Source organism: Pongo abelii, chromosome 11 (assembly GCF_028885655.2).
Source record: "Pongo abelii isolate AG06213 chromosome 11, NHGRI_mPonAbe1-v2.0_pri, whole genome shotgun sequence".
NCBI classification, from domain to species: domain Eukaryota; kingdom Metazoa; phylum Chordata; class Mammalia; order Primates; family Hominidae; genus Pongo; species Pongo abelii.
Window position 1 is genome coordinate 28,464,055 of NC_071996.2, and position 20,055 is coordinate 28,484,109.

Here is a 20,055-nt window from a genome sequence, read left to right on the forward strand (position 1 = left end):
TCAGGGCAGCTGCACACCTTTTGTTGGGTAAATCAAACAGTCCTAGGTTTCAGGCCAGGCTGGGCCATGCTCGCAGTGGGCCCCTGCAGAGCCAGTCCCTTCTTTTGCTGCTGAGGCTTCCCAAGGCCACACAGCTGGATGGGGGCAATGCCAGGACTCAAAGCAAGATGCACAGTCAAGGCCACTGCCATTTTTGCTACACACCACATAAACTCTGTAAATCCACTCTCAAAAGAGGATCAACTGTGTACAATTTACTACCCCAGGGTGCCGTGAACTTCAAAAAAATAACATATATGAGAGTGTTTACAAACTGATAAATATGTCTTACAAATCTGGACTTTTCCCCAGAGACTTGCGCTGTGACTTGTACACAGCGGGTGCTCACAAAATGCTTTTGGATTGGATTCTCAGCCCACAGCCCTCCCTGCATGGCGCTTCCTCCCCGCCTCTCTGCCCTTGCTCCATTTCCCATACCCCCCACCCACTCATCAGTCACTGAGCACTCCAGCGGACCAGGTGCCCAGCCAGGTGCCCAGGATGCAAGAAGGAAGGCCAGGCCCTGCCTGCGAGACATTCACAGCCCAGTTGGGAGAGACAGACAAGGAACCGGACAAAATGCAGTGTGAAAAGTACATGGCAGAGTGTGCCAGGCTGCCATGGGAACAGAGGGGAGGGCTTGTAACCACAAGAATGAAAACAGCTCCTTACATCTGTGCATTGCTTTCTGCTTTTCAAAGGGCTGGGTGTGAAAGGTGGGGGAGGGATAGAGAATGAAGACATGTCGTTTTCCCAGTCCCATTTGTCCACATTCCGGGGCTGTCACCTTCGTTGAGCTTATGCTCTTTCAATGGAAAAAAAAGGAAGGACACAAAGAGACTCTTTCCTACCCAGAAATGAAGCATTTTTAGCAGCTCTGTGTTGCACAATCATTGCCTGATGTTTGTTTTTCAGAAGGGCTTTGCTGTATCCACTGACGCTAAGCAAAGACCCAAGCATTAAAAATCTGCAGCACTGCCTCTCAGGAGCAGAATTCTCACCTCTGCTTAATAAGCCACTCCACATGTCCTTCTAGCTTAGTGCCCAAATGACATGAATTGTCCAATAGAGTAAGCAAGCCCTTGTGGTGGTTTGGCTCCTAAGTGTGGCATAGGAGCAGGCTGGGGTAGGTGATGCTGTGGTAACAACCCCCAAATCTGGGCCTTAAAAATACAGAGGCTTCTTTATTGTCCTGCCACAGGCCCATGAAGCAGTGGGCTCTGCTCCCCGCCATCCTCACCGGGAGCCCAAGGTCTGGGGCCCCATCAGGGGCACGTACAACAGAGAAGGGCACCTTGGCTCTCAAATGCTTTCATGGAGAAGTGACCCTGCGCATATCAAATCCACCGGCCAGAGCAGTCATGTGGCCACACCTACCTTCAAAGAGGCCAGGAGGAGGATGGGGACAGTGCCTGGCCAACAGCACTGTTGCACGCACAGGGTCCAGGGCAGAGCCCGTTCCTGCACTAAACTCCAGCCCTGCTGTCTCTGAGGGGCCCTAAGTCCCTACTAAGAGCTGACCCACTCTCCCTGCACCTCTGCTTCAGATACGCCGAGAATCTGGTGGGGGCAGTGAGTTAACATCACCCTTCTTTAGGCTGGACTTCCAAATGCTGCCTGAGGGGTGTGTGTGTGTAGGTGTGTGTGTGTGAGGTGTGAGGTGTGAGGTGAGTGGTGTGTGTGGAGGTATGGTGTGTATGTGTGTGTGTATGGTATACCGCACAGGTGTAGTATGTTGCACATGTGTGGTATGTGTGACGTGTATGTGGTATGTGTTTGTGTTGTGTGTGCATGGTATGTTGTGTGGTGTGTTTGTGTTGTGTGGCATGTTGCGCGTGTGTGGTATGTGTGAAGTGTGTGGCATGTGGTATGTGTATGTGGGATGTGTTTGTGTGTGGCATGTGTGTGGTGGGTATGTTGTGCGTGTGGTTATGTGTGGTGTGTGTGCCTATGTGTGATGTGTGTAATGTGTATGCGGTATGTGGTGTATGCGGTATGTGTTTGTGTGTGGTATGTTTCATCTGTGTGGTGTGTTTGTGTGTTGTGTGTGGGGTATGTGTGATGTGTGTGGTGTGTTTGTGTGTTGTCTGTGTGTGGGGTATGTTGTGTTTCTGTGGTGTTTGTGTTGTGTGTACAGTATGTTGCATGTGTGGTGTTTGTGTTTTATGTGTGTATGCCATGTTGCATGTGTGTGGTATGTTTGTGTTGTGTGTATGGTATGTGTGATGTGTGTGGTATGTGTGATGTGTATGTGATATATGTTGTACATATATGGTTATGTGGTATGTGTATGCAGTATGTGTTTGTGTGCTCTGTGTGTGGTATGTTTGTGTATGGTATGTGTGATGTGTGTGGTATGTGTGATGTGTATGTGGTATGTGGTGTATGTGGTATGTGTTTGTGTGTTGTGTGATGTGTGTGGCTTGTGTGATGTGTATGTGATGTGTGGTATATGTGGTATGTTTGTGTGTTGTATGTGTTTGTGGCATGTGATGTGTGTGGTATGTGTGATGTGTAAGTGGTATTTTTGTGTGTGGTATGTGTGATGTGTATGTGGTATGTGGTGTATGTGGTATGTGTTTGTGTGTTGTGTGTGTGTGTGGCTTGTGTGATGTGTGTGGCTTGTGTGATGTGTATGTGATGTGTGTGGTATGTGTGATGTGTAAGTGGTATTTTTGTGTGTGGTATGTGTGATGTGTATGTGTGTCTTCTGTGACTCCAGCTGGTGGGCAGCGGTCATGTGGGTGGGTCACGTGGCACCCGCAGGAGCCCTTTGCTTCAGGTGTGGCTGAGGCCTTTTCCCTCAGAAGGGGCTGCATGGGCTTGAGAGGCTCTGCCCTCGGGTATTTAGAGAATGTTAGCCTCAGTGTTGGCTTCCCTAAAAGCAATGAATCTTGACCTCTAGGGCACACACGGGTCAGCTCAGAGAGAAGCTTGTGCAGACAGCAGCCTCTGGATCTTGCCTGTGGACGGTCTGAGTGGCTCCCAGGCCAGCCTGAGATTGCATTTAACAAGGGCCAGGTGGTGCAGACGCTCCTTCTCCAAAACCCGGCCCAACTTCACTCTGCATCTTCCTCTCCTCGGAGGAAGTTTTAGGAGAGACCGATCTTTAGCAGTGAGGCCTCTGGCCAGCTCTGTCATACGAGGACAGAACAGTGATCGCATGACTGAGATGCCCATTCAGGGCTCCTGGGTGCCCTGTGTGCTACTGCGTCAAACCCACTCCCCAAAAGCACCCTACTACAGGGCGGGGCACCCCAGGGTCTCCAGGGGGCTTTGCTGCTCCACAAAAGGGTGCTGCTGTGGCCCCTATCTCCTCACTGAGGCCACGGCCTTGACCTGTGACCCCCTACATCCTCACTGCGGACTCAATCTGGACAGGGAAACAGCACAGGCTTTACGTGCGGATGCCACAGGTCCCCATGCTGGCCCCACTGCCTACAGCCTTGTGTAGTGGACCTAACCTCTCTGAGCCACTGCTTTCCACATGGACCTGGGGACAAATCTCTGCCTTTTTTTTTTTTTTTTTTTTGAGACAATCTCACTTTGTCACCCAGGCTGGAGTGCAGTGGCGTGATCTCGGCTCACTGCAACCTCTGCCTCCCGGGTTCCAGTGATTCTCCCACTTCAGCCTTCAGAGTAGCTGGGGTTACAGGTGCCACCACCACACCTGGCTAATTTTTGTACTTTTAGTAGAAACGGGGTTTCACCATGTTGGCCAGGCTGGTCTCAAACTCTTGACCTCAAGTGATCCACCTGCCTTGGCCTCCCAAAGTACTGGGATTACAGGCGTGAGCCATCACACCCAGCCTACCTGTCTTTCTCTAAAGGATTCATGGTGGCTGAATGAGAAGGTGTGGAAACAGCCTGACGCACTGTGTGGAGAGGCTGGGATGTTGTTCCCTGAAAGAAGTTCCAGCATGGAGCTGGGCAGAACAGGCCAAAGGGAAGCTTCACCTCAGGTGAGGCACCAAAAGCCAACTCTGCCACCTCTGCGGAGGGCCACCCCAGCGCCGACCTCGTCATGGGTTGGTGGGAGCTGCTGCTCGCCTGGGAACATGGCCTGGGCTACACCTCACGGCTCCCTCCTCGGGCCACAGGCCTTCACGCTGGCTGGACCTCTCTAGCTGTGTCCAGGCTTTCTTCCTCCTGCCCTTTGCTGGGCTGTCAGTTCAGCCTTCCCCAGGTTAGTGCAACCTCTGAATAATTCAGCATATCTCCCCTTGCTCAACTGAAGATCTTAGGAGGCAAAACAAAATTGATTCATATGGATGCAAGCATTTTCCCAGCAGCTGCCACCAGCTCAGGCACAGATGGCTTCTGACACCCATTTGGCTGACAGGGAGAGCCTTAGGGCCGCATTCAAAATGGCTCCAACAGGAGTTGTTAGGAGGTAGAGGAAGTGAAGGGTCTCCAGGCTTAGGAGAGGGAGGCAGTGACAGGCCAGGATGGGAAGCTGTGGCCCAGCTCCCGAGTGGTCTTTGCATCTGTGACATCGGTTGTGCTTCCTCTGCAGGGGTGGAGTCCAGACTGCGAGGCTGGGCCATCTGCAGGGACCAGCACACGACAATCATGTGTCAGGACGTGGGCACGTGGCTCCGGACCTGGGGATCGGTGGCTGAGGGCAGCCTCCAGCTGCTGCCACAGCAATGTCACCAGGTGATGGGGACCTTTCAGCGGAGCCTAATCCAGAGGGGACAAGTCTGGGGTCTGCAGGCTTTGCCACAGCAGCCTCTCCCATGTGGCCCCCAGGGAAGTGTGTGCTGAGCTGACCTTGACAGGGCAGGACCTCTGGGGACCCCCCACAGGCCGCACTCCCTTCCCTTATCTCACACGGGCCATGTGTCCAGCAAACACTTCCTGAACAGCGACATGGTCCAGTACTGGGAAGAAGAGGAGGATGTGGCCCACTGCTGCCCCTTACAGAGGTCCCAGCTGGCAGGGGCATCAGCAACATCAATAAAACCATACTGGGGGATTGAGAATGTTGTGTGGGGCAGTGCTGCCAACCCTGACTCACCTCACAGCCACCTGAGACATCTCCAAAAGTATCACCCTGGGCCAGCTCTAATTCAGTCACTGCTTGACAACTGCACCTTGGGCGATGACTGGTGAATGGAAACTATGCTGCGTTTCCTCAGGCTTTAACTCTGTGCCAGGCACTGTCCAAGGTGCTTCACAAATATTCACTCAAACCAACCCCAGGGGCTGGGCACTGTCATTATTCCCATTTACATATGAGGGAAGCTGAGGCACGGAGAAGCTCAGGAATGTGCCCAAAGCAGTGAGTTGCAGAGCCGGGATCTTAGCCTGGGTGGTCTGGCTCTGAGGCCAGAGGCTGCCTGGAGAGGCACCCACAAATCTGCCCCCACGGCAAGGGCACCTCAGTGGACTCCAGGCTTCTAGGACTCTGATTCCAGGTCCTTCCTGCCTCAGAAAATCAACAAAGACATGCATGCTTCAGGCCTGCAGAGCTGCTCACAGCTGTGGAACCAGAAGGGCCTTCCCAATCTGCTGTGCTTAACTCTGAAGTGGACCAGCCAGGGACCTGGGAAAGTGAGGGTGTCCCTGCTGTGGGGGAAAAGGGCTAGGACTTTGGTCTTTCACATGTGGATAAAATTAGGGAAAACTCAACACTGACGTTGATTTCAGGTCTTGGAAAACTGAGCCAGTGAGCTGAAAGTGTCCACCTGATGGGGCTGGGTAAAAGCAAGCATAATTCCAGCCAGGCTGTGAGCCATCCATGCTTAACTAGCCAGCCAGCGTCAAGGTGTTAGACTCTGGCAGGTCTCATTTGATGATGACAGTGAAGTCTATAAACACGCAGGGTGTGATGATAGAGCAGTGACACTGCTGTCCGTGTGGCATGTGGACGCCGGCTCCCTCCCTCTCTCCACGTGGGCTCTGCTCTTCAGTTTGCTCCTCAGGCCCAGGCCCCAGCTTAGGCCCTGCAGCCTTTGTAATGCTTTCAGGGTTTGGCATGAGCACCCTGTCCTCACAGCCTGCTGGGGAGAGGGTAGGAGAGGTATGGGGTAGGGATGGGCTGTATTAGTTCATTCTCGCATTGTTATAAAGAACTACCTGAGACTGGGTAATTTATAAATAAAAGAGGTTTAACGGGCTCATGGTTCCACAGACTGTACAGGAAGCATGACGGCTTCTGGGGAGGCCTCAGGAAACTTACAAACATGGCGGAAGGTGAAGGGGAAGCAGGCACGTCCTACACAACTGGAGCAGGAAGGAGACAGCGAAGGGGAAAGTGCCACATACTTTTAAATAACCAGATTTCATAAGAACTCCTGAGACAGCACCAGGGGGACAGTGCTAAACCGTTAGAAGCCACTCCCACGATCCAATCACCTCCCACGAGGCCCCACCTCCAACACTGGGGATTACAATTCAACATGAGATTTGGGTGGGGACACAGATTCGAACCATGTCATAGGTAATAACAAGAGTCTGGGTCCATTGCTATGACTTACCTTTGACCTCTAGCAGGGAGCAAGCCTTTTTGGGGAGCAAGGGCTCTAGGGGGCTGAGACTGGAAGAAATCCAAAGCTAGGGTGGCTCTGAGTCCAGGTGGCTCTGGACTTCTTACAAGCCAGTCCTCATCACTCCAATCCTCTGTTGTTATAATAGTAATAATATTCCTTATAGAATAATAATCCTTTATATTAAATTCTCTCTGTTCACATTACAGTATGGTTTCAATCTCTTGGTTGGACCCTGATAAAGCCTACATAAACTATCTCATTCCTGGCTTTGTACAGGCTGTTCCCATGGCCAGTTTCACTTGCCTAAGTGAAGGTGGAGTGGTTAAGGGCACAGACATTAGAGCCAGACTGCCTGGGTTCAGTTCCCAAGCCCAGCACTGGCTGGTGAGAAGCCATTCGACCTCTTTATGCCTTGATTTCCCCACCTGTAAGATGGGGATAATAGGATTGTTGTGGAAATTTTATGAGTTCTTATATGTAAAGCACTTGGCACAAACTAAGTGTTAAATAAGTGTTTGGTATTATTGTTGTTGACTTCCTTCCATTCACTCGTAGGGGTTTCAGCAACAGGGTCACCTCTCCTGGGAAGCCCTCCCTGACTACCTCCCATTCCGGCTGAGTTGGCTGCCCTCCTCCTATGCTCCCTCACACATCTTCACAGCACTGAACTCACGTGTTGTCACTGCAGGTGTACTTGTCAGACAGTCTCTTCTGTAGCACTCTGAGCTGGCTGAGGGTACTCACAGCAAGTGTCCCCAGGACCTCACACCGCACCTGACTGAGTGAGGGGTAACCGTGTTAGTGGAGGTCCTCTGAGAACCAGACACAAAGACAGGATTGCATGAGTAAGAACCATATTGGGGGAACTGCCTGTGAAAGACAAAGAAGGAGGGGATAGGAGAAGGCAGGGAGATCCTTTAGACCACAGTACAGGTCTGACACCCATGGAGGAGCAGGGAGGATGGGTCTCAGACTTCACAGCAGTTCTGAGAAAGGCTTGCCCAGGCCACTGGGGAGTTCTCGAGCCACAGTCACCCACTGGAGGAGTCCCATGATCCACCTGCAGCAGTACTGTCCCCACGCTCCATCACTGGTGGAAAGCAGCCTGTGGAGGCAAAGCACGGGTGGACGGAGAGAAACAGCAGCTGGGGCTGTCAGTCAAATCCGCTCTGCAGCAGGTCTGAGCGGCACATTTTCATGGGCACCACAGTAACTGATAGACAGAAGGCTGGCCATGCCCCAAGAATGCAGGGCCAGAAGCAGGGATGCCAGAATCTGTCACCTTGATGCAGGGAGAGGGTGGAGGTCCAGGGTACCTCTGAGTAGGCCTTCGTGCTTACACACAGTCACATGCTGCATGATGACATTCAGTCGGCGAGGAACCACGTATATGACAGTGTCCCATGAGATTAATACTACCTTATTTTTACTTTTCTATGTTTTGATACACAAATGCTTACCATTGCGTTACAACTGCCCACAGTATTCAGCACAACAACGTGCTTTACAGGTTTGGAGCCCAGTAGCAGCAAAGGCGATACCATCTAGCCTAGGTGTGTAGGAGGCTGTGCCATCTAGGTTTGTGTAAGTACACTATGATGTTCACACACAAAGATGAAATTGCCTTCCAAGGCATTTCTCAGAACATATCCCTGTCGTTAAGTGATGCGTGACCGTAAATATACATAGTGCTAAGTCCTTATTATTTGAATTAATAAAATCACTCAAAATTCCCCTATAACACAACTACTTTAAATTTTGTGAATTTCCTCCTAGGTTTTACCATGTTTACATTATTGCAATCACCATGCGGATTCTACCTCATTTTTAAAAAAAGATTTGATATTTATAACTAATATTTCCCCATGCTTCTACTGTAGTCTTCATAATTATACTTTTTAATGGCTGAAAATGTTCAACAAATGAATACTTCCAAAGTCACTGCTATTCAACATTTCCATTATTGTTACTTTGTTGTATTTATATCTACCGCTTTTATGTACCTCTTTGGGCATGTAGTATTCAGTTTCTATGGGGTTACAGCCCTAGGAAATACATAGGTTTTAAATTACTGGGTCAAAGGATAAACTTTTATGATTGTATCAAGTTTTGCCAAATTGCTTTCCAAAAACATTATGCCAATTAATGGAGTATGAGTTATCTATTTCTGCGTACCAAGTTACCACACCAAATGGCTTACTACAACATGGATTTATTGTCTTGTTGTTTCTGTGGGTCAGGAATCCAGGCACAGGTTAGCTGCTTCTCTGCTCCAGGGGCTCTCAAGGCTGCACTGAAGGTGCTGGCTGAGGCTGGGGTGCTATGATTTGGCCTTGTGTCCCCACCCACATCTCATCTTGAATTGTAATCCCATAATCCCTATGTATCACGGGAGGGACCTGGTAAGAGGTAACTGAATCATGGGGATGGTTTCCCCATGCTGTTCTCATGATAGCGAGTGAGTTCTCAAGAGATCTGATGATTTTCTATTTCCATTTTCCCTGCTGACACTCATTCTTTCTCCTGTCGCCCTGTGAAAAGGTGCTTTCTGCCATGATTGTAAGTTTCCTGAGGCCTCCCCAGCCATGTGGAACTGTGAGTTAGTTAAACCTCTTTTCTTTATAAATTACACAGTTTTGGGTATTTCTTCATAGCAGCATGAGAATGGATTAATACATGGGGTCTCATCTGAAAGCTTGAGTAGGGAAGGATTCTATTCCAGGCTCACATGGTTCTTGGTAGGATTCAGTGCCTTGCAGCCCAAGGGCCCCAGCTGTTAGCTGGCTGTTTGCTCAGAGGCTGCCTTTAGTTCCTCGCCATGTGGGTCTCTCCAACATGGCAACTTGCTTCAAGATAAAACATGTGAAGCCAAGAAGACAAGGGTCTCTTAGCAAGACAGAAGTCATAATCTTTTGTAATCTAATCACTGAGGTGATATCCCCTCAATGTTGCTGTATTCTATTGTTTAGAACCAAGAGGAGCAAGGGGAGTGGATTATGAACCAGGGCCAAAAATATTAGGACCAGGGATCACTAGGGTCATCTTAGAAGCTGCCTAACACAAATGTCACCAAGGGCATATGCTTGTATCAATTTTACCACAACCTTACTAACACTGAATGCTTTAGTATTTTAAAATTACCAGTACGGGCCAGGTGAAGTGACTCACGCCTGTAATCCCAGCACTCTGGGAGGCTGAGGTGGGTGGATCTCTTGAGAACAGAAATTCAAGACCAGACCGGGCAACATAGTAAAACCCCATCTCTACAAAAAATAAAAAAAAAATTAGCTGGGCATGGTGGTGCACACCCGTATTACCAGTACTAGGGTGGCTGAGGTGGGAGGGTTGATTGAGTCCAGGAGGCCAAGGCTGAGTGAGACTCTTCTCAAAAGAAAAAGAAAGAAAAGAAAGAAAGAAAGAAAGAAAGAAAGAAAAAGAAAAACATTCCCCGTGGAGTAGGTGTAAAGGACCACCTTCCACGCTAATGCCCTCTTCTCCAGCCTGGTGTTTCCCCCTAAGGACACATGGGTTCTCTGCTTTCAGTTGCTGCCAAGTAACTTCCAAAAGATGTCAACTGATAGCCCCTTGAAAAATTGCCCTAACTGAACTGGGGCTTTGAAAAGCTTTTAAATAAAGCGGTATTAGGCAGCAGCGAGTTCTCTGGAAATTGCTGGTATTTGGGCAGCAACTCCAAGACCTGAACACCTTATGCCATTTAGAAGCACTAACATTTAGAAAATCAATCTTTTTTTAAAGCCTACAATATACCCTCACCAGGCTCCACATTTTGCAAACTTTATTTCACTTTCATCATCAAAACAATCCTGAAAGATATATAGGAATGCACCCATTTTACAGATAGGAAACTCAGGACCAGAAGTCACTTGTTCCAGATCGCCCTGTTAAAGTGGTAGGCCAGGATGTGAACCCACGGCTGGCTGCCCACTCCGCTCTCTCCCTACCTCCTGAGATCCCCTTTCCTCAGCTGGTGCCTCCTAGAGCTCCATGACACCCCGCCCTTCCATCCTGTTCCCCCTGCTGCACTAAATATGGTAGGCTGGTTGTCCCTTTCTCTTCAGTTAGCTGGAGGGGTCTCCTTGGAAGTTCTGCTCAGTGACTATTTTTTCCTAATAAAAATAGTGAGCCTGACAAAGTTACTTCTAACCCAGCATGAGGAAAAGGGCTATGGAGTCCACAGTATAAGTTTGCACCATGAAACTTTCAGGCTAAATAGGACAGTATAAATTTAGTGTTTTAAGAATGATACCTGGAACCAGACTGCCAGCTTCAAATCCTTGTTCTGCCACTTACAAAGTTTTATGATTTAGGGCAAATTTCTTCACCTTTCTGTAATGTTCCCTTTCCTGTAAAATTGAAATGATAATATTACCAACCACATGCCCCAATTGGGAAGAAATGAGAAAATGTCTCTAAGAACCTAGCACAGTGTCTGGAGGATAATAAAGGCCCCATTATGTTACTATAGGGACATGGTGGGGAGAAGACAGGCAGGAGGCCTCGCCGGGTGAGGACCCACGCATTGATCTGGAACTCAGCCTGTGATCTACACACACATGGGGATCAGGTTTGTGTGTGTGTGTGCGCATCCAGCTCCAGGCAAGGCTGAGTGGAACCCTGCATTGTGGACACTGGTGGGGACTGAGGCAGCAGGGCTAGGAGGGTCAGTGAAGGGCAGAGCCAGCATCAGCGCCATGACTCTGAGACTCCCCTCCTTGTATTCTGGCTGTGTCCAGATGTGTGTGTGCGTGTGTGTGTTTGCGTGTGTGTGTGTGCCTGCAAAGCGGGGCGGGGGGGTGGGCTGAGGAGGGGGAGTCTTTGTGTGTTGTAGTTTTCTGTAAGTCGGCCAACTCCTGGGTCTGTTTATGATTGCTCTGGGATGTCGGGCATCTTTGCAAGTTCATACCCAGAGAACCATGAACCTGGGATGGAGAGAAGCGAGGCCTAAGCCAGGAGAACAATGTTCACAAGGGATCTAGGACAGAGTGCTAATGATTCCGGCACACAGCAGGCATGGGAGAAGGACAAGTGCAGGGTGACAGTTACAAGGCAGCTGCCTACCACCCAACTTAGCGACAAAGCCCTAGAGCATGTTTCTTAACCTTTCTGAGATCAACCTCTGACCTGTGTGTAGGGACGCAATATTATAAAAAAATCCTTCTAAAGCCAGGGTCCCTGGTGCCTTGGGTAGTAATCTGTGCCCTACAGGAAGTGACCCAGAAGTGTCCTGATTTCCCCACTGATGTCAGCAATCATGGATGACTAGGGCCAGGCTCTGTCCTTGGCAAGTCCCAAGGTGGGAAGCCAGGACAAGGTTGGATAGGATTCAGCATGGCCGCATACAGGGAATGCAGCCAGCCTTGTTGTAATTGCTCAGAGGCTTTTAGGAAGCTGGGGCTGTGTCTGTTATAGCTTAGAGCCCTGTTCATTTGTTAAAAAATATTGTTTCTAGTTACTGAAACTGCAAAAAATAAATATTATGGAAAGCCTCAATTTAGAGCTGTAAACAAGATACACAATCCTGCCATTGCAGATTTTACATTTCAGTGGAGGAGACGCTAAGCCGCTAGCTCCACGGTAACTTAATTAGTCAGCAGTAGGGAAGGAAGAGGTATTGGGTGTATGACAGTGCACAAACGGGCATCTGACGTGAGACAGGGAGGCTTCCCTGGGAGAAGCAACGCGTGAGAGAACAGGTTCCCCTGGGCATTCCAGCAGGAGGAACACTAAATAACTGAGCACCAGGCAGGCTGTGAGACCGCAGCCCAGATCAAGGACACAGCGAACACGAAAGCTGTGTGGGGAGGAGGGGAGAGTAGCTGAGGAACCAAACTGCAGTGAGGCTAGGATCCAGAGCCAGGGGAAGTGGGACACGGATGGGCAGGAGATGCAGTTTTCGCCAGAAAGCATGGGGATGTCCCTAAAGGGCTTTAGGCAGGAGAGTCACCCAGTCAAACCTGCACTTCCAGGAGCTGAGAGAACTGGGAGAAGAGTCAGGAGGCCCAGTGGAGATGAAGAAAAGGGAATGGAGCTGAGCGCTACTGGGAGGGAAAGCACCAAGGCTGGGTGCTGGGTAAATCATGTAGCGGGAGGATGGGAGGGGGAAGAAGGGACACGGAGCTCAGCCAACCTGCCAGGGGGGCTCTCAGTGGGAGGGCCTGAGGTGGCCTGAGCCAGGCTGTGGAGGATTGGAGGATGTGCAGAGTGCAGCAAGGCGGAGCAATGTGCGTGCACACATACACACACACACACACAGGCACACACACACGCACACATACACACACACACATAAGCACACACACATGCACACATGCACACACATGCACACACACACACCGCTGGAGGATGTGTGCACCAAGGTTGGAGGGTGGCATGTAAGGATTGTGTGAGGACTGGGAACAGGCCGTGAGTGGAGACAAGGTCTGTGACTTGGAGTAGAGGGAGCTGAGTAAGCAGCCGCTTCTCCCCAGCGTGGGGCTGCCTTCGCTGATGGTTCGGGCAGATCAGCAGGAATGCCTGGAGCTATCATGGCCCCTGCAGTACTGAGAGCAGATGGGCTGGGGGTGGGAGTAGTGAGAAGGTGGAGCCCATCAAATCCAGGCCCCAGACCATACTGCTCAGGAATGAGGTGGCCTCACATGGCCTTGTGGCCCTTTAAGTACAGCAGCAGCAGGTGGGTGACACCCCAAGGGGCCCCGTGAAATGGTGTGTCCCTGAGTGAAGACTGGTTCACCCAGCCACTGCCTCATCCATCCACCTATGTACTCCAACCCCGTGTCCAATGCCATCCTAGGTACCAGGGCCTGGAGAATGAGCAAAGATGTGCTGCCCTCAGGAACACAGCCTGTTCAGGTCCAGTGTGAGGACCCATGAGCTGGCACAGCACACTGAGCTCCAGCCCACAGTGAGGGGCCCAGCAGGGAGGTGTGCCATTCCCACTGCATTCTGCAGCCCCCCTGGCTTACTCTCCTCTCCAGGTCTCCTGCCAGGAACTGCCACCACTGTGTTCAAATACTTTCCCAGGGAAAACCTAATCTCCAACTAAAAGATGTCATGAAGCCAAATTGGGTCTGGCTCCCTGATCACAACTCTCCTCACCTCGCCCTGCTGTGGTCCCCTGTCCAAGGATCTAACCCGGGGGCCGGCTCCATCCACCACTGGAGGGCTCAAGGGAAATAAGCAGGGCAGGGCTGCAGTCTCCCCTGCGTCCTGAGTGGGACCAGGCCTAACCCACTGCCCACCTCCACCCCTCTGCTCTCCTTGCTGACCCCTACGAGCCAAGCTCACCCCCACCTTGCTGCCTCTCCTCTCCAAGCCGTGGTCATGCTGTGCCTGGGGAGGCTGACAGCTCTGGGTGGTGCCAGTGAGCTCCCTCCCTGCAGGGCCTCTGTTTTACAATGGTTTGTTCCTTCCTCTACATTTGAGTGAAGCTCTTGCCAAGTCTCCCATGCCACAGGTCTCGGAGTTCTGGAACACCTCCCCTCCCCTCACGTCCAGGGACTCTCCTGGCACTTGCTGGTCTCCCTCTCCCTGAGTGTGACATCTGCATCCACGGGACCTTGACTGACACAACACTCTTAAGGCCCCCTCGCCTTAAAACAGCCTCTCAGGCCCACACTAACTTCTCATCTTGGGCTCGCTAGTCTTTTAACCTCTACCAGAGTGGAGGAAATTTGGGATTTGACCACCACTTAAATTGAGGGGTGGTTCTTTGCTGTAGGAAAGTGTTCACATAACTGCAAGTACCCTGGTGGTGAGGTGTGGCCTGACTCCCACAGCCTGGTGGCACTTAAGACCAAGAAGGAGGCTGGGCGAGGTGGCTCACGCCTGTAATTCCAGCATTTTGAGAGCCTGAGGAGCGTGGATCACTTGAGTACAGGAGTTTGAGGCTGCAGTGAGCTATGGTCACCACTGCAGTCCATCCCGGGCAACAGAGTGAGATGCTCTCAAAAATAAAAAGACCAAGAAGTAGGGATGTCTGTTTATTTACAGCGCACCCTTTGCGCCAGGCCCTTATGTTCATGACCTTACCCAACTCTACAATCTTGCAAGGTACTTTACATCATCTCCACTTTACAGTTCAAGAAACAAAGGCTCAGATTCATAGTCCCTGAGTTCATAAGTAGTGGTTATAGTACAATCTAAGCTATTTAATTCCAAAGCCAATGATTTTTCTGGCCTTGAGCTATAGGTCCAAAGGCTCCAACAGGGCCCTCCAGACTCAATGGCAGGGTGATGTCTGCACAAGCTGGAAGTGTCCTTGTGATGAGCCCATCAGGAGCGGCCCGGGTTGAGCATCACCCTCCACATCTGCAGCACAGAGTCCCGGCGGGTGGTGTAGGGTAGATGTTTGATTCGGAACAAGTGTCTGGGGACGATGTTCCCGCTGGGTGTATACAGCTTCTCCCCCTCTTTGCCCAAGAGACTGCGCAGGGCCACGTTGCCCGACAGAAGCTTCTCATAGAACTCCACTCCACCACAGGCATAGGCTGCAGAGAGGGAGGCCGTGCGGCGGTCCAGCCAGGACTCCACGGCATGAGTGAGAGAATCCTGGGAGAAGGCGTAGGCCACAAAGCCTGCCACTGCTGCCACCAAGCTGAAGGCAGCCCGTAAATTCATGGGGCCTGCATGGAGCCCCAGGGTATACTTGGCACCCACACCCAGTGCCCAGGTCCCTGCCAGGCAAGCTGGGGCCAGCAGGGCCTGCAGGGCAGTGGTGCTGCTTTCCAGGTACACCACTTCCCTGGCCAAGGCGAACTTCTGGGCTTCACGGGACAGGGTCAGGGAAGCTCTCAGCCGGGCGCCTGCTGGGCTCCGCCAGTCCACTGTATGCCCATGTATGACCACGGGATGGTTAGTGTTGATCACTAGGTCCCCTAAGAAACTGGCAGGGATGCCCACCACAGCCCCAGCAGGGAGTCTTGGGAAGCCTGCACTCACAGGCTGGAAGGTGAAGGTGGTGAAGGGCTTGTAGCAATGGCCTGAAGGAACACCTATGTCCTGTAGCACCTCTTGGAAGAGGCTCTGCAGCTGTGGAGGGAGCGGAGCTGGCTGGCCCTGAGGCCAGTACTGGTAGAGCCATTGGACCACGGGATCCGGGAAGAGGTGGTACGAGATTGGAACTCCAAACAGGCCTGCACAGGAACCCACCAAGAGGCCTGTCCTGTGTCTCTGCACAAATGCTGCGGTCCGCCACAGGGGACCTGCCATGAGTATAGTCACCGTGGACAATCTGGGCCAAGAAAAAGAGAAGTCAGCCAGTTTCCCTGGGTCAGCCTGCAGATTAAACATCCTCCAGGATCCACACCCTTTTTAAACCAAAGCAACACAGCATAGTGGTGAAGAGCGTGGGTTCTAGAGCCAGAGTGCCTGTGTTCAAATCCCAGCTCCATTTCTGTGCATCAATTTCCCATCTGCCAAACAGGCGTGTCGTAATGGCCCACCTCTAGGGTGGCTGTGATGAGCACATGAATAAACATATATAAAACATTTAGTGTCTGGCACAGCAGCAGATATTCCTCATGATAATGGCTGTAATGACTTTTATTCCCATCGCTGGGCACAGCACTCCAACTGCCTCATTCCACTCATCCCATGGTAAAGCCCTATGATTACTAATTTATAAGAAAAACGTGTTCAATTTATTGAGTGCTTACTATATGCTAGACTCAGTTCTGAGCACTCTAACAATTGAACCCTCACAACCCCATGACCTACTTACTACAGCTACCCCTATTTCAAAGCTGGGAAAACTTAACTGGCCAAAATCCTAAGCTAGTAAAGTGACAGCGTTATGGGCTGAATTGTGTCTCCTCCTCCCTAGTTCATATATTCAAGTCCTAACCCCCAGTACCTCAGACTGTGGCTGTATTTGGAGACAGGGTCTTTAAGGAGATAATGAAGATAAAATGAGGCCACCGGTATGGATCCTAATTCAATTTGACTGGTGTACTTATAAGAAGAGATTAGGATGCTAACAGGCACAGCGGGAAGATCATGTGACGATCCATGGAAAAGGCTACCACCTACAAGCCAAGAAGGGAGGTCTCAGAAGACACCAACCCTACCCTGTTAACACCTTGGTCTTGAACTTCCAGCCTCCACAACTCCCAGAGGACAAATTTCTGCTGGTTGGGCCACCCAGTCTCTGGTACTTCGGCATGGCAGCTCTAGCAGACTAACACAGGCATAGTATTTGAGCACAGGCTGTCAGGTGTCCACGGCAAACTTTTTGTTTCACAAAACTCGTTATGCTAAATTACAAACATATACCAAAGTAGACAAAATAGTACATCCATCAACTTCAATCCCATCAACTCATGGCCAATCTTGTTTCATTTCTCTTTCCACTCACACCTCCGTCCAACTGGTTTATTTTGAAACATCCCCGGGCATCCTATCACTTCATCCGTGAATATGTCAGTAAAAATTCACAATTATTTAACTTTGATTGAAACCTACTGTATTCCTGTCCGTGAAAAGTGCTTAATGAGCAACGAATGAGTTGCCGCAAACAAAAACGCAGGGTACCGCTTGGCCTATCTTAATCAAGAACTCCTATAAGAATCATTATCATTCGGACTTTTTTTTCCTAATGCGGAAAGTGAGGCTAAGAAAGGAAAGGTCCAGACCAAAGTCCAACGTCCCTGGGACCACCGCGCTGCGGGGTCGGCCTAGGAGAGAGTACCATGCAGCCCGCCGGTGGCTGGGCGAGGAGGGGTTGCAGGAGCCCCGCAGAGGGGTCCTCGCTACGCTTCCACTCTGGGCCCCCTAGGCTACTCCGTAGTCTGAACGCGTTACCGGGTCACATCAGGCCGGAAAAGGGTCCCTCCCGCTTGTCCGTGCGCTCACCTCTGCCGCAGCCCGGAACGCCTACATGTGCGCGCGGCAGGCGGCCGCAAAGCATGACGGCCCGGGGATCTGGGGGCGGGGACTTCGGGAGGCGGAGCTCGCCGGCCCCGGATCTTGGGACGGGGACTTCAGGGGGCGGAGATCTCCGGCCGGGGATCTTGGGGCGAGGATTTCAGGCAGGGGAGCTCGCTCGACGGGTCTAGGGGCGGGGACTAAGAGAGGGCTGGGGGGCGGGGCTTGGGGGGGCTCAAGGGGATGTCTGTGGGGGGCTCCGGCCGCCGCAGAGGCTCCTTCCGTGACTGTGCACCTTGGGGTGGGTCCGCTAGCACTTCCTCCTCTGCGTTGAAATGCGTCTTTGATTAACACAAAAATTAGCTGGGCTTGGTGGCGCACGTCTGTAGTCCCCAGCTGCTGGAGAGGCTGAGGCAGGAGAATCGCTTGAACCTGGGAGGCAGAGGTTGCAGTGGGCCGAGAATACGCCACTGCATTCCAACCTGGGCGACAGAGCGAGACTCCGTCACACACACACACACACACACACACACACACACACACACACACACACAAGGTGTCTTTGATCATGCCGTTGAACCCCCGAAGGAACGGCAGCCCCGCGTGGGTCACCACCAGGCGGCCTATGGCAGAGCCCCCATCAGAACCCATGCCCATCTGACTGGCCGGCCCGTGTACTTCTCCGTCTGGAAGCGCTCACCCTTGGCTGGGAGCTCTGAGCTTTATGTTTATTACCATGTTCTCTGCCCCCCAAGCTCCTCCCAGGTGCTTCACACTATACAGTCCAGAGCAGCGTCCCATCTGTCATTTCTCCTTTCCAGCTGCTCTGTGAGGTAGATGAGGGATCAGCTGGTCTGTGCACCAAATCCAGCTCTCCAGCTGCTTTTGTAAATAAAGTTTTATTGGAACACAGCCATGCCCAATCCTTTACGGAAGGTGAAAACAGACTGCCCAGGGTTAAAGCCTGGCTCCACCCCTTACTAGCTGTGTGATAAAATGAGTTGGTGTGTATGTATCCTGTGCCTCACGGTTTGTGCCGCCTAGCCATTAGCTATTATTATTAAAGTCTGTTCTGTTTCTGAGACCCCCCAACTTTGGCTGCTCAGTTGTTTGTATGTAAATAGTGCAATGTGACCTCAGCCAAAGCCAGAATGTGGGACATTCTACAGGGCAAATGACGTGGTTTATCCAACAAATCAATGGCATAAACAGGGAAGGAGGGGGACTCAAAAGAAAAGAGACTTGAGAGTCATTGCAGTTAAATGCAGTATGTGACTTTTATTGGGATCCTGAACCAAATAAACTAACTGTAAAAAAGACACCTCGGGCTGGGCGCGGTGGCTTACGCCTGTAATCCTGGCACTTTGGGAGGCCAAGGAGGGCAGATCACCTGAGGTCAGGAGTTCAAGACCAGCCTGGCCAATATGGTGAAACTCCGTCTCTACTAAAATAGAAATGAGCCAAGCATGGTGGCACACGCCTGTAATCCTAGCTATTCAGGAGGCTGAGACGGGAGAATCGCTTGAACCTGGGAGACGGTGGTTGCAGTAAGCCGAGATTGCGCCACTGCACTCCAGCCTGGGTGGCTGAGTGAGACTCTCTCAAACAAACAAACGAACAAACAAACAAAAGACACCTTGGAGAACTTTGAATTTGGATTTGAATATTAGATGATATTAATGAATTATTGCTTATTTCGTCAGATGGGATGATGACATGGAGTTTATATAAACCAAAAAATTCTTACTAGAGATGCATACTGAAGTATTTACAGGTGAAATGACACAATGTCTACTATTTGATTCAAAATATTCCAATGAAACCAAAACCAACCAAAAAAAAAAAAAAAAAAAAAAAAACAGGGGCACAGATGAAACAACATTGACAAAGTGTTATTGTGAAGCTGCATGACAGGTTCAGGGATCTTCATTATACGATGCTCTACTTTTGTGTATGTTTGGAAATTTCCATAATAAAAAGTTTCAAAACATTTTTTAAAGTAGGCTGGTCAGTTGGACTCCACCAAAATGAAAAACTTTTGTGCATGAAAAATACTATCAAGAAAAGTGGAAAGACAATCCACAATAGGAGAAAATATTTAGAAATCATAGATCTGATAAGGGTATAGTGTCCAGAATATATAAAGAACTCTTAGCAACTCAACAACAAGCCAATTAATAAATGGGCAAATGACTTGAGTAGACATTTCTCAAAAAATATATACAAATATATGCCAAAAAGCATATAAAAATGTGCTCACCAGTATCAGTCACTAGGGCTGATCACAGAGCGGCTAGGGAAATGCAAATCACCACAATGAGATACTATTCACAACCACTGGATTTCTATAAGAAAAAAAAAACCTAGAAAATAATAAATGTTGGAGAGGATGTGGAGAAACTGAAACCCTCATACATTGCTGGTGGGAATGTAAAATGGTGCAGCCACTGTAGAAAACAGTTTAGAGCTTCCTCAAAAAGTTAAACTTAAGCTAAGCTAGGCTCAGTGGCTTGTGTCTGTAGTCCCAGCTACTTAGAAGGCTGAGGTGGAATGCTTGAGGCCAAGAGTTCGAGGCCAGCCTGGGCAACACAGTGAGACCCTGTTTTCTAAAAAAAATAGTAATTTTTTTAAAAAGTTAAAC

General features: G+C 50.3%; 2 protein-coding genes across 9 annotated transcripts in view; both read right to left on the bottom strand.

Moving 5' to 3' along the window:
• LOC134759582 (histidine-rich glycoprotein-like) overlaps positions 1 to 14,440 on the bottom strand; it is a 47,176-nt gene extending 32,736 nt beyond the window's left edge. The window contains exons 1-2 of one of the 3 annotated variants that reach the window (XM_063712735.1): positions 7,207 to 14,440; positions 605 to 6,041 (exon numbers count right to left, since the gene is read on the bottom strand). In XM_063712735.1, coding sequence (XP_063568805.1) covers positions 1,623 to 2,858 — 1,236 coding nt within the window. In that variant the 5' untranslated portion in view covers positions 2,859 to 6,041; positions 7,207 to 14,440 and the 3' untranslated portion in view covers positions 605 to 1,622. The other 2 variants (XM_063712734.1, XM_063712733.1) reach the window with 2 other exon arrangements.
• An 80-nt stretch (positions 14,441 to 14,520) lies between these two features.
• Positions 14,521 to 17,483, bottom strand: TMEM177 (transmembrane protein 177). 6 transcript variants are annotated; one of them, XM_063712737.1, is made up of 3 exons: positions 17,403 to 17,455; positions 16,619 to 16,804; positions 14,521 to 15,783 (listed from the first exon to the last, which is right to left on the bottom strand). In XM_063712737.1, exons 2-3 carry the CDS (start codon positions 16,711 to 16,713, stop codon positions 14,826 to 14,828), a joined length of 1,053 nt encoding a protein of 350 aa, XP_063568807.1. In that variant the 5' UTR covers positions 16,714 to 16,804; positions 17,403 to 17,455; the 3' UTR covers positions 14,521 to 14,825. The 6 variants fall into 6 exon arrangements, with proteins under 6 accessions (XP_063568807.1, XP_063568808.1, XP_054405207.1 ...); XM_063712738.1 differs by having other exon boundaries at positions 16,619 to 16,728; positions 17,352 to 17,430; XM_054549232.2 differs by having other exon boundaries at positions 17,352 to 17,428.
• Between the last annotated feature and the right edge of the window lie 2,572 nt (positions 17,484 to 20,055).